This window comes from Entelurus aequoreus, linkage group LG03 (assembly GCF_033978785.1).
Source record: "Entelurus aequoreus isolate RoL-2023_Sb linkage group LG03, RoL_Eaeq_v1.1, whole genome shotgun sequence".
NCBI classification, from domain to species: Eukaryota; Metazoa; Chordata; class Actinopteri; order Syngnathiformes; family Syngnathidae; genus Entelurus; species Entelurus aequoreus.
Window position 1 is genome coordinate 66,923,609 of NC_084733.1, and position 21,303 is coordinate 66,944,911.

At 41.2% G+C, this 21,303-nt stretch overlaps 1 protein-coding gene across 3 annotated transcripts in view; it reads right to left on the reverse strand.

Moving 5' to 3' along the window:
* Positions 1-236: 236 nt before the first annotated feature.
* neto2b (neuropilin (NRP) and tolloid (TLL)-like 2b) overlaps positions 237-21,303 on the reverse strand; it is a 42,075-nt gene continuing 21,008 nt past the window's right edge. For all 3 annotated transcript variants that reach the window (XM_062042522.1, XM_062042520.1, XM_062042521.1), the window contains 6 exons: positions 16,845-16,946; positions 16,653-16,779; positions 16,451-16,564; positions 6,029-6,159; positions 5,839-5,931; positions 237-1,029 (listed from right to left, as the gene is read on the reverse strand). In XM_062042522.1, the coding sequence (XP_061898506.1) occupies positions 619-1,029; positions 5,839-5,931; positions 6,029-6,159; positions 16,451-16,564; positions 16,653-16,779; positions 16,845-16,946 (978 nt within the window). In that variant the 3' untranslated portion in view covers positions 237-618. The remainder of the gene's footprint in view (positions 1,030-5,838; positions 5,932-6,028; positions 6,160-16,450; positions 16,565-16,652; positions 16,780-16,844; positions 16,947-21,303) is intronic.

The window sequence follows — 21,303 nt, forward strand, 5'->3', positions numbered from 1 at the left end:
TAAAAGTGAGCTTTTGTTAAACCAAATATTGTGTGTTTTTTTCCATATACAACAACCTATCTGGACTCGATAAGAGAATCGATAAGGAATCGGTTCGATAAGAGGATTCGATAATAGGCTCGAACTCGATAATTTCTTATCAAACATCATCCCTACTTGTAACTGAAATTAAAAGTTTTTTCCCTTAACTCCCAGAGATGAGAATAAATAAATAAAACATGTTTATTCTACAACACATCACTGATAACAAAGTAAACTTAGTATTTTCCAGAACTTGTGATGTATTTAAAAACACATTTGACAAAATGTCTTCACATTTATTCCAATAACACAATAATCACTTACAATTAACACCAGCTAATTGATTCCTTATGCGTAAAAAAAAGCCAACACTTTGTCACTTTGGGGCGGTGTGGCTCGTTTGGTAGATCGACCATGCCATCAACTTAAGGGTTCTGCATTTGATCCCCGCTTCTGCCATCTTAGTCACTGCTGTTGTGTCCTTGGGCAAGACACTTCACCCACACTGGTTTAAATGGAACTTAGATAAAGCGCTATATAAATATAATTCACATCACATGTTCCAGTTGTGGCACAAATGCTGCATTTTCCCTTTTTTTAAAAATCCATGGATAAAGATCTTTGCTGGGCCATCTCGTACTTCCCTCTTTTGTTCCCAACTCTGCGCACGTAGACGTCGTAGCCGGCGTCCTCCGCCTCCTCCTCCTCCGTCACTCTGTCCTGCCGCCTCACCACTCGAGCTCCCAGGCTGTATTGAGCCCGCATGGCGGTGACCGCCTTCACGCTGGGCCAGCTCTTCTTCCGCAGACTGCTGCTGGAGTCCCGCAGAGGAGGCAAAGATCTTTGGAGCTCCGTGGATCCGCGACCCTGACCGCCTTTGATGGAGTTGAGCGAGGCCAGAGAGCCGCAGTGATGTTCACGAATACAGCGCGAGGCCGACGAGGACCTTCTGACGGCCTGCAGGGACTGGAGCTCCTCTGAGAGCTCTCCAAGGTCCCCCGACAGTTTCTAAAAGAAATAAAGATCCATAGAAGTGGACAAAATGTTTGTTAAAATTGCTGCCTTTTGGTGGGAAAGACAACAGGAATTTATGTCAAGGATGTTAATAAAAACGTTTACGCTTGGTATACTATTGATATCCTTTATTACAGTGGACACATTTCAGGTGCATTTTGAGGCGTATTAAATGTATTTAACACTTTCATTTGTTATTTCTTAATTTTTTGGGGGTTTACAATTTGTCAAAAGACTACAGGTCCAAATATTTATATCCAAAAAACAAAATGCCACAGAGCAAAAACATCGTCATTCCCAGTGTGGAGAGTTCTGGGTATTGTTTTTTTTTTTATTAATCCGAAGACAAAACAATCAAATTATTTAGTACACAAGAAACGTAATGGCGAGAGTTGAATTAATTTGTTATATTTGTAAATGTTATGTAACATTGTTTTTACAACAAAATAAATGCCTTTATTTTCACATTTGTTACACATTTAAAAAAAAAAATTGATGACCAGGACCTCTAAAATAGTTCCAAACATTCTCAGAATTGTCTAATGAAATTAGTGTGATTAATGATTTTCAAAATGCAATGAAGAATATAGCAAATATTTGTCCTTAAAGGCCTACTGAAATGAATTTTTTTTATTTAAACGGGGATAGCAGATCCATTCCATGTGTCATACTTGATCATTTCGCGATATTGCCATATTTTTGCTGAAAGGATTTAGTAGAAAACATTGACGATAAAGTTCGCAACTTTTGGTCGCTGATAAAAAAAGCCTTGCCTGTACCGGAAGTAGCGTAACGTCACAGGTTGAAAGGCTCCTCACATTTCCCCATTGTTTACAATGCAGCGAGAGAGATTCGAACCGAGAAAGCGACGATTACCCCATTAATTTGAGCGAAGATGAAAGATTCGTGGATGAGGAACGTGAGAGTGAAGGACTAGAGTGCAGTGCAGGACGTATCTTTTTTCGCTCTGACCGTAACTTAGGTACAAGGGTTCATTGGATTCCACACTTTCTGCTTTTTCTATTGTGGATCACGGATTTGTATTTCAAACCACCTCGGATACTATATCCTCTTGAAAATGAGAGTCGAGAACGCGAAATGGACATTCACAGTGACTTTTATCTCCACGACAATACATCGGCGAAGCTCTTTAGCTACGGAGCTAACGTGATAGCATCGGGCTTGAATGCAGATAGAAACAAAAGAAATAAACCCCTGACTGGAAGGATAGACAGAAAATCAACAATACTATTAAACCATGGACCTGTAACTACACGGTTAATGCTTTCCAGGCTGGCGAAGCTTAACAATGCTGTTGCTAACGACGCCATTGAAGCTAACTTAGCAACGGGGCCTCACAGAGCTATGCTAAAAACATTAGCTATCCACCTACGCCAGCCCTCATCTGCTCATCAACACCCGTGCTCACCTGCGTTCCAGCGATCGATGGAGCAACGAAGGACTTCACCCGATCATGCGGTCGGCGGCCCGGAGACGGAGGAAGTCAAGGTGAGGTCAGCGGCTAGCGCGTCTGCTATCCATCTCAAAGTCCTCCTGGTTGTGTTGCTGTAGTCCGCCGCTAATGCACCGATTCCACCGATTCCACCTACAACTTTCTTCTTTTCAGTCTTCATTGTTCATTAAACAAATTGCAAAAGATTCACCAACACAGATGTCCAGAATACTGTGGAATTTTGAGATGAAAACAGAGCTTTTTGTATTGGATTCAATGGGGTCCGAATACTTCCGTTTCAACGATTGACGCATACGTCATCATACATAGACGTTTTCAACCGGAAGTTGCGCGGGAAATTTAAAATTGCACTTCATAAGTTAACCCGGCCGTATTGGCATGTGTTGCAATGTTAAGGTTTCATCATTGATATATAAACTATCAGACTGCGTGGTCGGTAGTAGTGGGTTTCAGTAGGCCTTTAATATCATTTAACACAATTCCTTAGTCTTGAGTTAGACCTTTTGTCATTTCTAGCTCAAATATATCAAAAACATTGTCACTTCCACTTTTACTCATGTTAAATTGGTACCTTTCTATCTGTGCAGAAGTCATAACCGATGTGAGTTTCCCAACACTACGAAACACATATTTAAAGCATGAATCTTAGCCTAAGTAGGGATGTATATCACTACGACATTATCAATACCAATATTACTCTGTACTTTTATTGGTATTATATGGAATTGGTGTAAATAAAAATGTGAAAAAAAATGTTTCAGTACCATTTTTATTAGCACAAGAGGTTGTACACCAGCAACATTATGTAACATCTCACAGCAGCTTTTATTAACACCTGCTTTTTAAGAATTAAACAAGTCAACTATGTTTGCAATGCAGTTGTTGAGTCGTCATCTTGTGAAGACGAATGTGTTTCTAATATTTAGGTATGACATTCATGTGCAGAACACAGACATTTTTACATGATATATTATATCAAATATACAGTAAATCAATAGAATCAACTAGCATGTTAGGTGGGTGTGCATTGAAGCAAGGTGTGTGACTGACAGACCTGTCAGCGGATGCTTCAGAGCAACTTTATGGAGTATTATATCACTTAAATTTTTCACTTTTTTGAATGGATGAATATTGGCCTGTGGATTACTGGATGCTAGGAAGTGCGGTAGCGGCAGTCGTCAAAAAAAGCACATTCACTTCAAACTGACCCTGAACTAGTGTTGTGTTACAAACTTTTGTCTTGTGTTGCTTCTTTATTTGTCATTATTCCAAACTAATGATCAGATATATTATATGGAGCCAGAACACAGTGTAATATCTGATATCAATTGATTGATTTTTGACATTGTCAAAAAAGTTGGTATTGGCAACAAAACAAGTTTTGGCAACAAATAAACACAAACATTTAAAAAATACAATATTTTTGGTGGATGTTTTCGATGCCAATATTCATCTTTTTGTACACTTTTATTGTTTTTATGTGTTTCAAAAGTTTTTATGATTGCTTCTTTTTTTTATGATTTCAATTATTTTCGGTTTCGTTTCGTTTTTTGTTACAGTATCAAAATAATGGCTGTGTTTTAGCATGAGGGGCAGGCATCTGTGGGCTGGGCTTATAACAAGTTTACCCGTAAGAAGTTTTACTGGACCGTAAAAACACAGTAGAAGAAGAGAGGAGTCTAAATCAAGTTATATGATATATTTGTGTTAACCTAGCCATACTTTGAGGACGTAGTATAAGCGCTACAGAAATTGATGATGTATTTTTAAATGATCCATGTCTGTCGCCGTGATATTTGGCGAAACTCTGTATGGAACAATACTTTGTTACATTACGAAGCGAAAAGAACGACTTTAAAATGTAAGTGTTGCTGTATTTATTCATTCACACATTTAACAGCCGACACGTAAAGCTTGGTGTGACATGTGAAACCAATTTTTCTTCAAATACGAGACTTCGACTATCGCACAGGTGTCAAACTTTAGGCCCGGGGGCCAGATGTGGCCCGCCACTTCATTTTATTTGGCCCTCGAAAGCCTGGAAATAATATGTATCAATAAAGTGCTGTAACATTTCTTACTAAATGTATTCTTTCTTTCTATTTTGGGAGAAAAAAAAATTTACTCCATGTAATCACAAATTATGTTAACTTAAATATTGTCTAAATATGAAAACATATATTATCAAACATTCAAACCATTTTTTAATTAGAAATAAATATTAATAATAATGATTTCTAATCAAGTCATTAATAAAATTGTGCAACGTAAAAGTAGCAATAGATTTCATGGTAAAATGGTGAAATTTACTGTGGGTTTTTACACCATTTTTCTCTAAATGCAAAAAAACTGTACTTTTTTACAGTAATAAACGGTGGTGCCATTTTGGCGTTTACAGTAATACACCGAAAAATCTACAGTTGTTGATTTGCGGTAAAAAACAAACAAACAAAAAAAAAACCTGGCAGCTCAGGTTCAAAATTTTACTGTAAAATTGCAGGGTTTTTTTAAATTTACATTAATAAAACAAATGTAAATTTTACAGTAAAATTCTGACAACTGAGCTGCCTTTTTTTTACCATAAAAAATGCAGAACTGTTTTTCCATTTACAGTAATATACACTAAATTTTGAGGTGAAACTATTGCAATTTACCCTATTTTTTTTTACATTTTGTATTTTTTTTTAAAATTTAAATCTACTAATAAAATGCACAAAAAAATTGTCTAATAATAGTATTCACTGTTAGAAGCAGCCCTCTGGGGCCAAACATAACTGCAATGTGGCCCTCGGTGAAAACGACTTTGACACCTCTGGACTATCGTAATGTTGAGCGACCTCCAGCGACGAGAGGGGGGATAAGACAAGAGAGACCACAGTAAACAGTAAAACTGCTTACAGGTAAACTTGTTATAAGCCCCGCCCACAGGCACCCGCCCCTCCCGCTAAAACACTGCCATTACTTTCATACCGTAAAAAAAAGAAGCGAAACCGGAAAAAAAAGAAACAAAATCGTAAAAAAGAATAGCGATCATAAAAACATTTGAAACACACAAAAACAACAAAAGTGTACAAAAATATCAATCTTGGCATTGAAAACATGCACCAAAAATATTGTATTTTTTCAATGTTTGTATTTATTTGTTGCCAAAACTCGTTTTGTTGCCAATATAACTTTTTCTACATTGTCAATTTTTGGGGGATACCAAATCTCACTGGCAGTGTTCTGGCTCCATAATATTAATATTATTATAATATTATAATAAAATTCCCCGTGTCTTTTTTATGCGTAGCAGTGGCATCCAAAGTGAACGTGCCTAATAAACTGACCTTTTCTCTGAGAGTGAGGAGTTCATAATGTGGCGGTTCAAGCACCTCCTGGAAGTCTCTTCGGTGGAACAAGTTATTCTTACGCACCAACACCTGACAAATAAAACATGAGTCATGTGAGCGTTTTTGTTGCATGAAAGGGACAAGCGGTAGGAAATGGATGGAAAGCCGATTGTGTCTTCAGGAGCACCTTTTTGCGCGGCTGCTTGATTTGCACCAGGATGGAGATGATGAGCAGCAGCACCACCACTCCAGTCGACACGCAGATGACTGTGCCGTGAGTCTTTGTGATGTGGTGAAAAATACCTTTTTGCTTCTTCTCTACATCAGCAACACAAAAGAGCATGTGAACGTATTTAAATGGAACATAGGGCTCAAAGGGCCACATGCTTTTGCAACGCATTGTGTGGGCTGGGTAGACGTACAGTACAGGCCAAAGGTTTGGACACACCTTCTCATTCAATGCCTTTTCTTTATTTTCATGACTATTTACATTGTAGATTGTCACTGAAGGCATCAAAAATACACCTGTGAAGTGAAAACCATTTCAGGTGACTACCTCTTGAAGCTCATGGAGAGAATGCCAAGAGTGTGCAAAGCAATAATCAATGCAAAGGGTGGCTATTTTGAAGAAACTAGAATATAAAACATGTTTTCAGTTATTTCCCCTTTTTTTGTTAAGCACATAACTCCACATGTGTGACAATCTACAATGTAAATAGTCATGAAAATAAAGAAAACACATTGAATGAGGAGAAGGTGTGTCCAAATGTTTGGCCTGTACTGTACTTCTTGGATAAAGGCTTTGTTTACCAAGGGTAAGCCAGCGACAAACTGGATTTCTAATAGATCAGGGCTGTCAAACCTACGACAGGTTTTATGCGGCCCGCGTGATTAGTTTGCCAAGTATAAAAATGAGCTGTTTTTTTTTTTTAACGAAATAAACTGCTGTTCTAAATGTGTCCACTGGATGTCACAATAGCAATTATGTTAGGCAAGCAAACGGTTTATATTTGGGCTAAGCAAGAGGTACACAGTAAAGGGTGACTCTAGCTCCTCCTCCTCGACCCACATGTAAGTTAAAACCTGCTGTTTTATATCTTCTGCTTCAAACACATCATTGTTTGGCACCCATGTTGCCCCAAAATGTCTCTGTCAAACACAAGAAAAGTGAATTTAACCCTTTTGAATAGTTTTTACCTCGATTTCTAACGGTTTGTTGAGTTAGCAATGGATTAATACGTGGACATGACATTTGATACCTAGAAGAGTTTACATGTTGTGTTTTTTGTTCAATCCCAGAAAGACTGTGGCTTAAAGTTTAATCCTGGCTTTATAAATACACTGAGACAAAGTCCAAGCTCATTGTGTTTTCCTCAGAATTTTCAACAAACTTGAAATGTTTTGTCCAGGGGATTATTTGTGATGTGTACGTTTTCATAATTTGCTTGTTCTATTTTTGGCCAAAGTAAAACAAAGTAAACAACCTGGAGTTAAAGTTAAAGTACCACTGATAGTCACACACACTACGTGTGGTGAAATTATCCTCTGCATTTGACCCATCCCCTTGTTCCACCCACTGGGAGGCGAGGGGAGCAGTGAGCAGCAGCGGTGGCCGCGCTCGGGAATCATTTTGGTGATTTAACCCCCAATTCCAACACTTGATGCGGAGTGTCTCTATTTTTAAGTTATCATGCCATAATTTTACCATTACAGCCCACTTGGGAATAGATTTTCCTCCATGTGGCCCCAGAAATAAAATTAGTTTGATGCCCCTGAAATTAAAAAAAAACAACAACAAGGGACCGTATAGAGACAAACTGTACCCTAGTCCAAAGGCTCGCTACCTGGAAAGAATAATAAAAAATGGTGGAATTGATTTTTGTGAGATATGAGCACGTCCAACGGACGAGAAATTTGAATCAAGTAAAAGTGCCACCAAATGTGCCTATATTTATGTAGTCCATGCAGTCGGTTGTAATGCCCAAGAAGAATTTCAGAATGCAAAGTTGTTCAAATTGTGCCTAATCTCAGCTTTCATGTGTCTGAGATACGCGAGGTCCTCGTTTATAAGCAGGGTTCTCAAAAAAATAAAAAATAAAAAGACCATTGTTACTTTTAAATACTCTGATCACTGCGCTACATCTCCGAAAATAAAACTAATTTAATTTTGTGCGTACCCTTGACTTTTGGGATAAATTATACTTCTAAGAGTAGTTTTAATGCATCATACTTTTACTTTTACTTGAGTATATTTATAGAGAAGAAACGCTACTTTTACTCCGCTCCATTTATCTACATTCAGCTCGCTACTCGCTACTGATTTTTATCGATCTGTTAATGCACGCTTTGTTTGTTTTGGTTTGTCAGACAGACCTTCAAAGTAGGATCTATCACGTGCCTCCGTTTCACCAATCAAATGCAGTCACTAGTGACGTTTGACTCCGTTTCACCAATCAAACAGAGCCAGACATGATTAACTGCACATAAAGTTTCAGCGGCAAACATCAAGCTTAAGCTTACATGAACTCAACGTCAAATTTGAGGAAGCACATCGCGGTAAGTAACGTTAGTAGATATTTTGGCTGTCACCGTAGGCTGATGTTAGCTTCCCTGCTATGAATCACTGTCAAATGTACATCGTGTGGCGACATTTATTAACACACTGCAGCCTCATTGACAGACAGAGACACACACACACACACACACACACACACACACACACACACACAGTCACACACACACACACGCATGCATAGAAACACCAATCAGAAGTGCACAGTGTGTTCCCAGGTTATGGTTTGCGTAAAGGCTAACTTGTTATTTTCCTTTGTAATCTCTGCCTACTGAGCCTATGGTGCTGTTAAGTTATTGTGGCTCAATTTGCCTTATTTTTTTATGTTAATGTATTATTATTTAATATATATTATTGTTTTAGTTGCTTAAGAGATATTCCTGGCTCTGAATTTGCTCTTTGCTATTTTCATGTTTTTGTGCATTATTTGTTGCCGTCATCATTAAACGAACAGGTTACTCATCAGTTACTCAGTACTTGAGTAGTTTTTTCACAACATACTTTTTACTTTTACTCAAGTAAATATTTGGGTGACTACTCCTTACTTTTACTTGAGTAATACATCTCTAAAGTAACAGTACTCTTACTTGAGTACAATTTCTGGCTACTCTACCCACCTCTGACTATACGTTGTTTGTAGCTGTGCCGCAGCTACTTAACAGCTAACAAATGCATAAAACATGTATGTGAAAATACCAACATGTACCAGGTGATGGCGTTAAAACTTTGTCGATTTCTACGGCTGAAATATTCCAGGCATCTGTTTCTTTGCTCACTAACCGACTTCCTTAGCTTCGCTGTCGCGCTGAAAATGGGGCAAAATCTCACCAATACTTTTTGTTCCCCCCTGAAGCGATCATTGTGGCAGTAATTGATGTTTGCGACATATATGGCACTTGTTCAAGAAAAAGTCACAACGTTAGGTTAACTCCCATGTAAAGACGCAGTAAGACCAGTTATGGGTGGGCCATGCCCGCCCACAGAATCAGCCGTGCCCGCCCTGGGCTGGAAACTGTATATCTTATTTAGGTTTTGTTTTTTACATCGGAGCAGGTAAAAATAGGATGATATTTAACCTTTGTCTTGTGTTAGGGTCGGCACCGACCCGTTTTAGTTTTTGAATGCATAAAAGAACCACATAAATTAATTTTTTTGCATCAAGGCTTTTTGACTTTGTCAGGAACCTCTATTTCAACAAAATAAAACTTTTTTTTTTTTTTCACTAAATTATAAAATACTCTGGTTGAAATTATGAACTTGGGGTTGTTAGGGTCGGTTTCGACCCACTTATAAAAATAAGATAATAAAACAATAATTCCTTCCCTCACCTCCCAGGGGGTGAACAAGGGGATGGGTCAAATGCAGAGGACAAATTTCACCACACCTAGTGTGTGTGACAATCATTGGTACTTTAGATTGGTAGGTTGTGAGTTTAAACCCCGGCCGAGTCATACCAAAGACTATAAAAATAGGAGCCATTACCTCCCTGCTTGGCACTCAGCATCAAGGGTTGGAATTGGGGGTTAAATCATCAAAAATGATTCCCGGGCGCGGCCACTGCTGCTGCTCACTCCTCCCCTCACCTCCCAGGGAGTGATCAAGGGTGATGGGTCAAATGCAGAGAATTGTCACACCTGGGTGAAGTTTTGTCTGGTTTCATGTGGTCTTGTCATATCCTGTTTTATTTTGAAATGTTAACTCTCCCTCTCATTTCAGATCACTTGCCCTTCCTCCTGTTTCACTGGTCTGATGTCTCTCCTGATTGCCTGATTGTGCCCACCTGTGTCACCCTCCCTCATGTGTATAAATGTCTCGTCCTCCTCCTGTCCTGGGCCAGAGTGTTTCGTCTCGTCATGTACCTCCAGCAGTCTTCCACAGTCTCGTCCAAGTCGTTGAGTATTGCCTTGATTTATTCTTTGATTTCTCTGTTCCCTAGTGATGGGTTGATGAGGCCTCATGAAGCGTTTCGACACATTGCAAAACTGTATTGATACTGTGTCGATACTGTGTCACTAAATACTGACATCTGCTGGACATTAAAAATCCCTACAGGCAACCTATGGACCGACTCAACTGACACTGATATTATGACCTAGTATATACAATAATATAAACCAAGTCATTGTATTTCATTTAGGATTATTTCATATCTTCATTTAAATAAAAATATATTTTTTAGATACAGTCAAATAATGTGAACATGAATCATGACTAGGATGGTAGAAGGTGGGGATTGAACCCCAGTAACCAATTGCTGGCACAGCCACGCTACCAACTTCGCCACGCCGTCATTCCTGTACCTTCTCTAGTAACAGTAGTGATGGGTCCACACAGATGCATCGGCGCATGCGTCGAGCTCATAGAGCGAAACCCTGTGTCGGTGCGCGTACCGCTTTTAGAAAGTCACGTGACCGATCATGAGCTGCTTTGGTCACGTGACCGATACGCGAACTGTATCGCACTGACGCCTCCTCTGTGCCCTGTGAGCAACCTTCCCTCTAAGGTGCGCGCCTGCGCAATTGCGCAGTGCTCAAGCGTCCTCCGCGCACACCGTGCGCCGCACAGCCAATATATGCCGCGCACCAAATCAAACCCATCTGAATTCTAAACAAAATAAACACATTTATTCTGTGTAATTTTGAAATGCAACTTTGAGTGACAGTGACAACAAGCGGCCCTAATGGTGTTCGTCAACAACACGCATTGCGCCGCTTCCTAATAAACACAGTTTGGCGCGCAGGCGTCAGTGCGATACAGTTCATGAGCGGTCACGTGACCAGAACAGCTCATGAGCGGTCACGTGACCAAAACAGCTTGTGTTCGGTCACGTGACTTTCTAAAAGCGATACGCGCACCGACACAGGGTATCGCTCTATGAGCTCGACGCATGCGCCGATGCATCGGTGTTGCCGGACCCATCACTACTGTTCCCTCTGAAGAGTGATTTTGATTTGCTAAAGTTTTTGGTCAGTTTTGTTTGAGCTAATTTCATAGTGCTCTGCCTTTTTTTCCCTCCTCTTGGAGCGCTTTAATTTGTAGATATTTCTTAACTCTTTATAGAGTAGTTTCTGTTTATAGCGTTTTGTCTCTTCCTCTTTGTGAGCGCTTTTCCTTTTGTGTAGCTTATCATAGGTTGTTGCTTTTGTTATTAGATCAGTGTAAATTTTGATATTGTCCTTTTTCCTCCCTTTGGAGTGATTTTCTGTTTATTGTTTTATGCCCTGTGCTACGTTTCCTTTTTACTCTAGTATATCAAGTATAGAGTTTGTAGCCAATTGTTTATTCACTCTGTCTGAAGAGAGATCATAGAAAACAGCAGAATAAAAGCCTGCGTCAAACGTTTCCCATCTGCAACTGAGTCCTCATTCTTGCCAAGTCCTAACATTACACTCTGGCCAGTATGGACTCAGCAGAAGCCAAGCGACTGACGGAGATCCTGCGCGCCCAGGAATCACGTCTCACCCGACAGGAGGATTTTCAGACGGCGATGGCAGCGCATATGGGTCACCTCTCCTCCCAGCTGCAAGACCTACTCGGGCAGTTTGCTCGGCCGGATCCGGCGTCCCAGCCTCCCACGCCAACTGCCACTCCCACGCTGCCTTCACCTCCTCCCACAGCCGGATGCAAGCTGGCTCCTCCGGCGCCATATGCTGGAGATCCCGGTTTGTGCAAAACATTTTTGATAGACTGTTCTATTCATTACGAGCTCATGCCCCATGCATTTCCCACGGACCGCTCCAAGATCGCATTCATGATTTCACACCTTACGGATAGAGCCAAGGCGTGGGCTTCCGCCGAATGGGGGAGGAGCTCGTCACTCTGCCAGTCATTCACAGACTTTCAAGCTGCTCTAACTAAGACTTTTGACCCAGTGTCCTCCAGAGGCAGAGAGGGCCTTCCAGACACTCAAGCACCGCTTCACCTCAGCGCCCATCCTCACCATTCCGGACCCGCAGCGCCAGTTCGTCGTGGAGGTGGACGCTTCTAATGAAGGAGTTGGAGCGGTCCTGTCTCAACGCTCTCAACAGGACGGGAAGATGCATCCCTGTGCCTTTCTGTCGCGGAGGCTGTCCAAAGCTGAAAGAAACTATGATGTTGGCAATCGGGAGTTGCTGGCGGTGAAGCTCGCCTTGGAGGAATGTAGGCATTGGCTCGAGGGGGCCGAACACCCATTCATTGTCTGGACGGATCACAGGAATCTGGAATATATCAAGAAGGCTAAGAGACTCAACTCTCGCCAGGCCAGGTAGGCGCTCTTCTTTAATCGCTTTTCCTTTTCGCTCTCCTACAGGCCGGGGTCCCGCAACGTCAAGCCAGATGCCCTGTCACGACTATTCGACCCCGAGCTTGAGGCCAAGCAACCTGAGACCATCCTTCCACTGAACTGTGTGGTAGGAGCGGTAACTTGGCCAATAGAAACTGAGGTAAAGCAAGCTAACGGTGTGGCCCCGCCACCTAGGGGATGTCCTGATAATCGATTGTTTGTCCCCACTGAGCTGCGTCCCCGGGTGATTCATTGGGCCCACACTTCGCTGCTTTCATGTCATCCGGGAGTTAAAAGAACTATGTTTGTAATCTCCCGGCGGTTCTGGTGGCCAGCTAGGCGGAGGTCCGGGAGTACGTCGAGGCGTGTTCGGTCTGTGCCAGGAACAAGATGTCTTCCAGGTCTCGCATGGGACTTCTCCAGCCGCTCCCCATCCCCTCCAGACCATGGTCAGACATCGCGATGGACTTCGTTACAGGGCTCCCGGTCTCACAAGGTAACACCACTGTTCTCACTGTGGTGGACGGATTCTCCAAGATGGTCAGATTCATCGCTATGCCTAAATTACCTTCCGCCAAGGAGATGGCGGAGATTATGATGACCAATGTGTTCAGAGTTCATGGATTCCCCAAAGATATTGTTTCAGACCGGGGGCCCCAGTTTGTATCACGGTTCTGGGGGGAGTTCTGCCAACTCATTGGAGCCAAGGCCAGCCTGACATCAGGATATCATCCGGAAGCCAACGGCCAGACCGAACGACTTAACCAGCAGCTGGAAACCGGCCTCCGGTGCGTGGTCTGCCAGAACCCCTCCACATGGAGCAAACACCTGGTCTGGGTAGAGTATGCGCACAATTCGCTACCTACATCAGCCACCGGCCTCTCTCCCTTTCATTGTGCCTTAGGGTACCAGCCCCCTCTCTTTCCAGAGAATGAGTCGGAAGTGTCGGTCCCCTCCGCCCATGCCATGGTCCAACGTTGTCGCCGCATTTGGGCAGCCGCCCGTCAAGTATTGACTAGACAAGGAGATCGGATGAAGAGAGCGGCAGACCGAAAGAGACGACCTGCGCCCGCCTACCAGCCCGGTCAGAGAGTCTGGCTATCAGCCAAGGACCTACGTCTCAAGGTTTCATCCAAGAAACTGGCACCACGTTTTGTAGGACCGTTTCCAATCATCAGGCTCGTCGGACCTGCAGCGGTTCGACTTCGTCTTCCCCGATCCCTCCGCGTCCACCCTACCTTCCACGTTAGTCAGGTTAAACCAGCCAAGGAAAGCACCATGGTCCCAGCCACCACGTCCCCTCCACCACCCGAAGTAATCGACGGTGGACCAATCTACAAGGTGAAACGCTTGTTGGCAGTACGCAACCGGGGCAGGGGCAGACAATTCCTGGTTGATTGGGAAGGATACGGACCTGAAGAAAGACAGTGGGTTCCGTCCCGCCACATTGTCGACCCCACTCTTATCAAGGACTTCTTTAGAGACCACCCTGAACAATCTGCGCCGTCAGGAGTCGGCCCTAGAAGGGGGGATTCTGTCACACCTGGGTGAAGTTTTGTCTGGTTTCATGTGGTCTTGTCATATCCTGTTTTATTTTGAAATGTTAACTCTCCCTCTCATTTCAGATCACTTGCCCTTCCTCCTGTTTCACTGGTCTGATGTCTCTCCTGATTGCCTGATTGTGCCCACCTGTGTCACCCTCCCTCATGTGTATAAATGTCTCGTCCTCCTCCTGTCCTGTGCCAGAGTGTTTCGTCTCGTCATGTACCTCCAGCAGTCTTCCACAGTCTCGTCCAAGTCGTTGAGTATTGCCTTGATTTATTCTTTGATTTCTTTGTTCCCTCTGAAGAGTGATTTTGATTTGCTAAAGTTTTTGGTCAGTTTTGTTTGAGCTAATTTCATAGTGCTCTGCCTTTTTTTCCCCCCTCTTGGAGCGCTTTAATTTGTAGATATTTCTTAACTCTTTATAGAGTAGTTTCTGTTTATAGCGTTTTGTCTCTTCCTCTTTGTGAGCGCTTTTCCTTTTGTGTAGCTTATCATAGGTTGTTGCTTTTGTTATTAGATCAGTGTAAATTTTGATATTGTCCTTTTTCCTCCCTTTGGAGTGATTTTCTGTTTATTGTTTTATGCCCTGTGCTACGTTTCCTTTTTACTCTAATATATCAAGTATAGAGTTTGTAGCCAATTGTTTATTCACTCTGTCTGAAGAGAGATCATAGAAAACAGCAGAATAAAAGCCTGCGTCAAACGTTTCCCATCTGCAACTGAGTCCTCATTCTTGCCAAGTCCTAACAAGAATAGTTTCGCCACACCTCGTGTGTGTGTGACAATCATTGGTACTTTAACTTGAACTTAACTTGATTTGCTTGATTGGTTGTTGTTTGTTTGACCTTGCAAATCTATATTTTGTGTTATGACTTGTTCTGCTTTTCATTTTGTGTTTGTATTAAAGTTCTGTTGCTGAAAAAAATACTTTTTAGCCTTTTTCTTGAAGTAAATATATATGGGTCGAAATTATCCCGTAACACCATAGATGTTACTATAGTTAAAAATATTAAAATGAAAAAATAAATTAAACAAATTTATTCAAGAGATGGGGCAGCACGGTGGGAGAGGGGTTAGTGCATCTGCCTCACAATACGAATTGTCTTTCTGTGTGGAGTTTGTATGTCCTCCCCGTGACTGCGTGGGTTCCCTCCAGGTACTCCGGCTTCCTCCCACCTCCAAAGACATGCACCTGGGGATAAGTTGATTGGCAACACTAAATTGGCCCTAGTGTGTGAATGTGAGTGTGAATGTTGTCTGTCTATCTGTGTTGGCCCTGTGATGAGGTGGTGACTTGTCCAGGGTGTACCCCGCCTTCCGCCCGATTGTAGCTGAGATAGGCTCCAGCGACCCCGAAGGAAATAAGCGGTAGAAAATGGATGAATATTCAAGAGATGTGTTCTAATACCCCTCAGTAATAGTCAGGTAACACAACAACCTTTTATTTATTTATAGGATTCTCTTGAGGTTCATTTTACCATTTTTTAAATTGAAATCGAGGGGTATACTGACAAAAAAAAGGCCCAATGGCCCACACCAAAAATATTAAAACCAATATTTTCATGGATAAGGAAGCCTAACAAGGTAACCAAGAGATGAGAAACAAATTGGATGATAGATAATTGTTTTTAGTGTATTTTACAGCTGATTTAAGACATGGGTCAAAACCGACCCGTTAACATAAGAGATGGTAACAGAAAGCTAACACAAGAGGAAGGTTTAACCAAAATAAAGACACATTGAATTACACGATAACAAACTTAACTGAACATTTAGTTAAGTATAGAAAAGAGCCAAAAATGTTGACAGTAACGAAATCCAATAATATTTAATTTTGTCTTGTCGATGGGTGGGACAAGTTGGGAGTATATCCAATCACAGCTCTAGCACTATTGAAAGAGGGGCGGAGTTAGTTATGAAGCCAATCCAATGCTTTTCCTATTCAGATGAGAAAGTTTTAACATTGTTCCACATGGTAATATGTGTACAACTGGGATAAACTCATTGGATTTTTACTCCCATGATGCCATCAGCAGGCAAGTCATCGATCGTGACATCACAACTGTAAATTCAATCTAGTATTCCATTATTCGGCAGGAATCAGTTTATGGCAGAGGGTCCCTGATAAAATGTAATGGCCCCCTTAAATATTTTTCTGCAGTCGGGTCTGAGACCCATGATACATTGCGTTTCCACGGTAAGCCCTATTAAGCGTAACAAAGTCCCACCTTTGCAGTTGCTTTCGTCCCAGGGAAAGACACAGTTTTGTACTCCGTTGCACACCAGAGAGTTGTTGATGCACATGTTGCTATGGCAGAAGAAGGCACTGCCCATGCAAGGAGCTGCAACACATGAGATAGGCAGTGTTGCCACTAGAGGGTACTGTTACACATCGCAATAACAGGGCAAAGATGGATAAGAGGAGCTTACGGTCTGCGAAAGACGTGAAGAGCATCCGAAAGCGGCTGAGGCGGCTGGCCTCGTCCGCCCACATCCTCACCACGCCCACGCCCGTGTCCAGCATGATGTCATTGGCCACGGTGCTACAAAACTTGGCCTGTGGCCAACAAAATGATGGAGTTTTCTCTCTCATTAGTGCGAATAGAATGTAGGAATTATTACCTTCAGATCCTCGATGGCATTGCTGCCATCATAAACAGCCACAAAGTTCTTCTTGCATTCATTGGAGTTCTCCATCTGGTATTCTAAGAACCGCAGGTAAATCTGCAAAAAACAATGTGAAGTTGCAGGAATGTAGGTTTGCTTAGATGTAATAAATGAAGATTGTGGATGGGCTGTACGGCCTGCAATCTAAGGTCCAGTGGTGAGTGCTCTAAGACTGCAAGGGAGCTTCCTCTAAAATGTCAAAAAATAAGTGATTAAATATATAGTGTTGTGTGTACATGTTATTGACTAAATACAACGCGCTCTTTTGTTCAGAATCAGCTTCTTATCACTGGTAACGACACGGCATTCCTCTCTCTCATTTCCGCAGCTTCACGGTGCTTTAAACAGTATAGATGCTCGCCAAGCTCAGAGTTCAATGGGGAAGCCAAACAAGACGAGTCATTGGATAAATGCTGGGCTTTGTCCTGCCCATCGGATGCTCAGCGTCTCTGGGGGTCTATGGGGCAGTGGTGTATGCAGCGAAATGAGACGAGCCATTGGATAAATGCTGGGGGTCTATGGGGCAGTGGGCTGGCCTCTCCTGGCCCGGACGCTCAACTTCTGCATGATTGGATGATCTGTCTAAGGCTGATTCCCCTTTTGATTGACAGCGAAATGAGCGATTCAGCGATCTTGTGCTGTAAACTTTTGTGGGAGCTTCTGCTGAGCCCCTCCATCGTTCGCACTAGCCTCGTGCCAGTCCCGGCTAGCAAGCTAGCTAGGTTTGGCAGATAATTTAAATGTTTTTTTATTTTTTATTGAACAACAAACATACTTTTGTAATGCACACAAATGCAAACAGGTGTACAAACTATTGTCATTAGTGGCAACGATTGGAGCTACATCTGCAGGTGTAGAGAGGAGCTTCTCCTGTTTAAAGTGGCTCAAGTCTTACACCCGCAACACCATGGGCCAAGGCCGTTCAAGCAGCCCAGCTCTGCTGGCCATTGAAAGGACACTTGTCAAATCCCTGGAAAAGACGCCTTCTTGGTACAACAGGGTCACAGATCACTTTCTTAAAAAGGAACAGAGGGTAGAATTTACGGATAAATAAACCGACACATTTTATGATGTAGGCCGGGATTGAGCTTCCCCTCCTTGAGGGACCAGCATCCGCCACTGCTTAGGTCTGATGTGTCCTTGCCTCCTTGTGGAACGTTTTCAGAACATTTGGTGCAAATGGAATGTGAAAAGTCTTCTGTGAGAGAGTGGAGCAATGCTTGTTGACACTGAGCTCAGGGGAAGTTTACCACAAGCGGGAAAAAAGGAGTGCTTGATTTGCTCACCCTCACCCAGCCACATCCAAGCATATTTTGTAATCAATTATCGCAGCTATTTTTATTGTTATCGGCTTTATCAGTGTGACGTCATCATTTCTCATGTGTTCACCCCTAAAAATAACTGAGACCACTGTCCTGTTCATGGGTGGCCATGTCACTTTGTTACGTAGCTGTTACGTTGGGAACACATGGTGATGCGCGGATTGTTCTTCCAAGCGATGCAGCAGGAACTCCGGAGACAAGGGTGCAGGTAGGAAATAATTTATTCCTATAAATCATTCAAAAGAAATACAGAAAACGAACAAAACAAGCTTGGCTATAGCACAGGAAGCCAACGGAATAGCTGACAAGGAAAACAAAGCATATGCACAAGAAAAGGCAAAAGGCAAAACTTAGTTCAGGAATACAGAGTAACACACGTAACCGTTGCATGAGAGCAAACAAAAACACCGGACTGAGTAAGGCGACGAGCAGGACTAAATACAGGTGAGCGTCCCAAACACTAATCAGAGGCAGGTGAAAACAATCAGCACCCATGACAACCAAGAAACACAAAACAGGTGTGCTGAAACAGAACTTAAACCACAAATGAATCAAAACCTAAATAAATGTAAACAAACTATGATCCGGGCAACGGATCATAACAGTAGCCTTCTTTCTCCAGAACCTAAGATGACGCTTCATGTATAGATTAGGGTTTGTCATTGAGCTCAAACACAATTACAACATGATACATCACATATTTCCAGAGTCTCATTACAACATGTTCGAAAAGGAGTGGGAAGAAGCAGAGTTTGTTTAACTCTACCCCATTTCCATTTCATAGTCATTTCTAACATATTTATTCACTTCCTTTTCTCAATTTGTGCACAATTTAAATCCATAAATAGTGCATCAAAAAGGTATCCATAAGTAGTTAAATACGTTTAAGGTCACTGTAGTTTCCTAATGAAGCCTTAGCTTGACGCTGTTCTACTTTCTCCTGCTCCCGCTTGCTGCGGCAACAACAAATGAAACTCCAAACGCTCCTCTTCATTTTGTATCGTTTACTTGTGAACTTAAGTATTCAAAAACGTCAAACAATAACGATGTGGGGAAAATGAATGGCAAAATGAAGAAAGAGTAAGAAAAAGTAAGAGTAAAGTCAAAAAAACTGTGTGGTTCGATTCCATCATACCTGACTGCCATAACCCATAATACATTGTGTCCAAACCTAATTACCACACAGATCATTCCGCCATTAAATGCAATTAAACAGTTACATACTCTTCACTGTATTAAAGCAGTATAAAATAGTACCTTATCAAATTACTCACACAAATGTAATGATTACAAATAAAGTGTACCTTATAATTATTCTAAGCATGCAATATATACATTTTTGTATTATTCAGATAAAGTAAATAGTCCCCTTTTGGCTGAATAAACATAAAGCTCTTTCCATAAAACGTAAATGAACTTGAACAGCATTTAGGCTCCTACAGTCACATATCTCAACAAAGTATAAAATGTTTACCAGGATACAACTTCTTTGTGCTTTGCAAACACTTTGAGTTTGAAAAGTTGACTAAATTGGAACATATTAGTACTTTGTTTGACTTCTTTGTTAAATCCATTCTATAATTTAATTCCACATACTAAAGGTTTTAAGTGTTGTACGTGCATACAAATGTTCAAAGTTACGTTTTTTACCTAATGTTATATTTCACCTCATTTGTTGAGAATAATTGTTATACATTCTTACCAGGTGATAGTTTGTTTCCTTTCCTTCTGCTTGCTGAGAAGTGGAAAGGAATTCTTAGCGCTTGACACCGAGATCCATTCAGCGTTTTGTGTATTTATTAGAAAGCATTACTTTGTATTTCATAGGGCAGTAAGGATAACGTTGCGTATGCAGAGCTTATATTAAGCATATTATAAAGTGTATATTAAACTGTGTATTAAAGAGCATTTTAAAGCACATATTAATGTGTACCGTATATAAAAGCGTGTATTCAAGTGGCCAACAAAAGTATGGCAATTCAATCCCGTCCTCTCTCCTATTTCCTCTTTTGCACAGGTGAATGCTCATCTTTTAAATACTTCCTGTATATGGATTGACGAATCCATTCCCATGCCCAAGTGTCCTGCACCTCCCTTCAACTCTGCACACACACCCCCACACACACACAGCTCCCCAAAACCTGCACGTCATTTTAGCTGTTTGCAAATGCACCAAGTCGTTGAATTTCAATATTTGTCATTCAATAAATAAAGTGTTTGTATGTTCTCTATATCTAACATTACGTATTTTTATAATTGATCTTTTTTGTAACACGTAAGTGAATAAAGTGTAGTATTGTATTTATTTCCCCATATTTCTACACAGTAACTCAGATGTGGTAACACTAGTGAGCAGTAAAGAATATGAAGGATTTTTTTTGCTCAGAATGTATTTTGCCCTCATTTATTTCTTGCCACCTTATGTTATATATTTTTATGAGATTTCAAGTTCATTTTGTCATCCACTATTACACCCAAAATTTGTTTTTATTTTACTCATATCTACTTCGTCTATTTGTGTTTGACTTTGTCTTCTACTGTTACTGAATATCATTATTTTAGTTTTACTGAGATTCAAAGATAGTCTGTTTTTGTTAAACCATCTTTTTAATTTGTTCATTAATAATTTTTGTATTAACTTCTGTGTGTTCTCTCCTGAACAAAATGCACTTGAATCATCTGCAAATAATACTAACTTCAAGTTCTTTGTAACTTTACAAATGTTGTTTATATAAAGATGAAACCATAATATTTAGCGTTGTAGAAGTGTGTTCCCCAAGCTTCGCATATTGCTTCTTGTTGGTCAAGTAGCTTGTTACTCAGTTGAAGACCAACCTTTTTATACCATAATGTTCTAATTTTATTATTAAAATGTTGTGTAATTGTTTAGTTACATCCATACATGCTGCAGCTGCACATTGCTTACCATCTATTTCATTTGTAATTTCCTCAGTCATTTTGATTAATGCCATTGGTGTTGAGATGTTGCTCTGTATCCGTATTCCACTTTTATTCATGGATTTGTCCAATCTGTTGTTTAATAGTTTTTCAATTATTTTAGGAAATTGTGGAAGTTGGTAAACAGGGCTAAA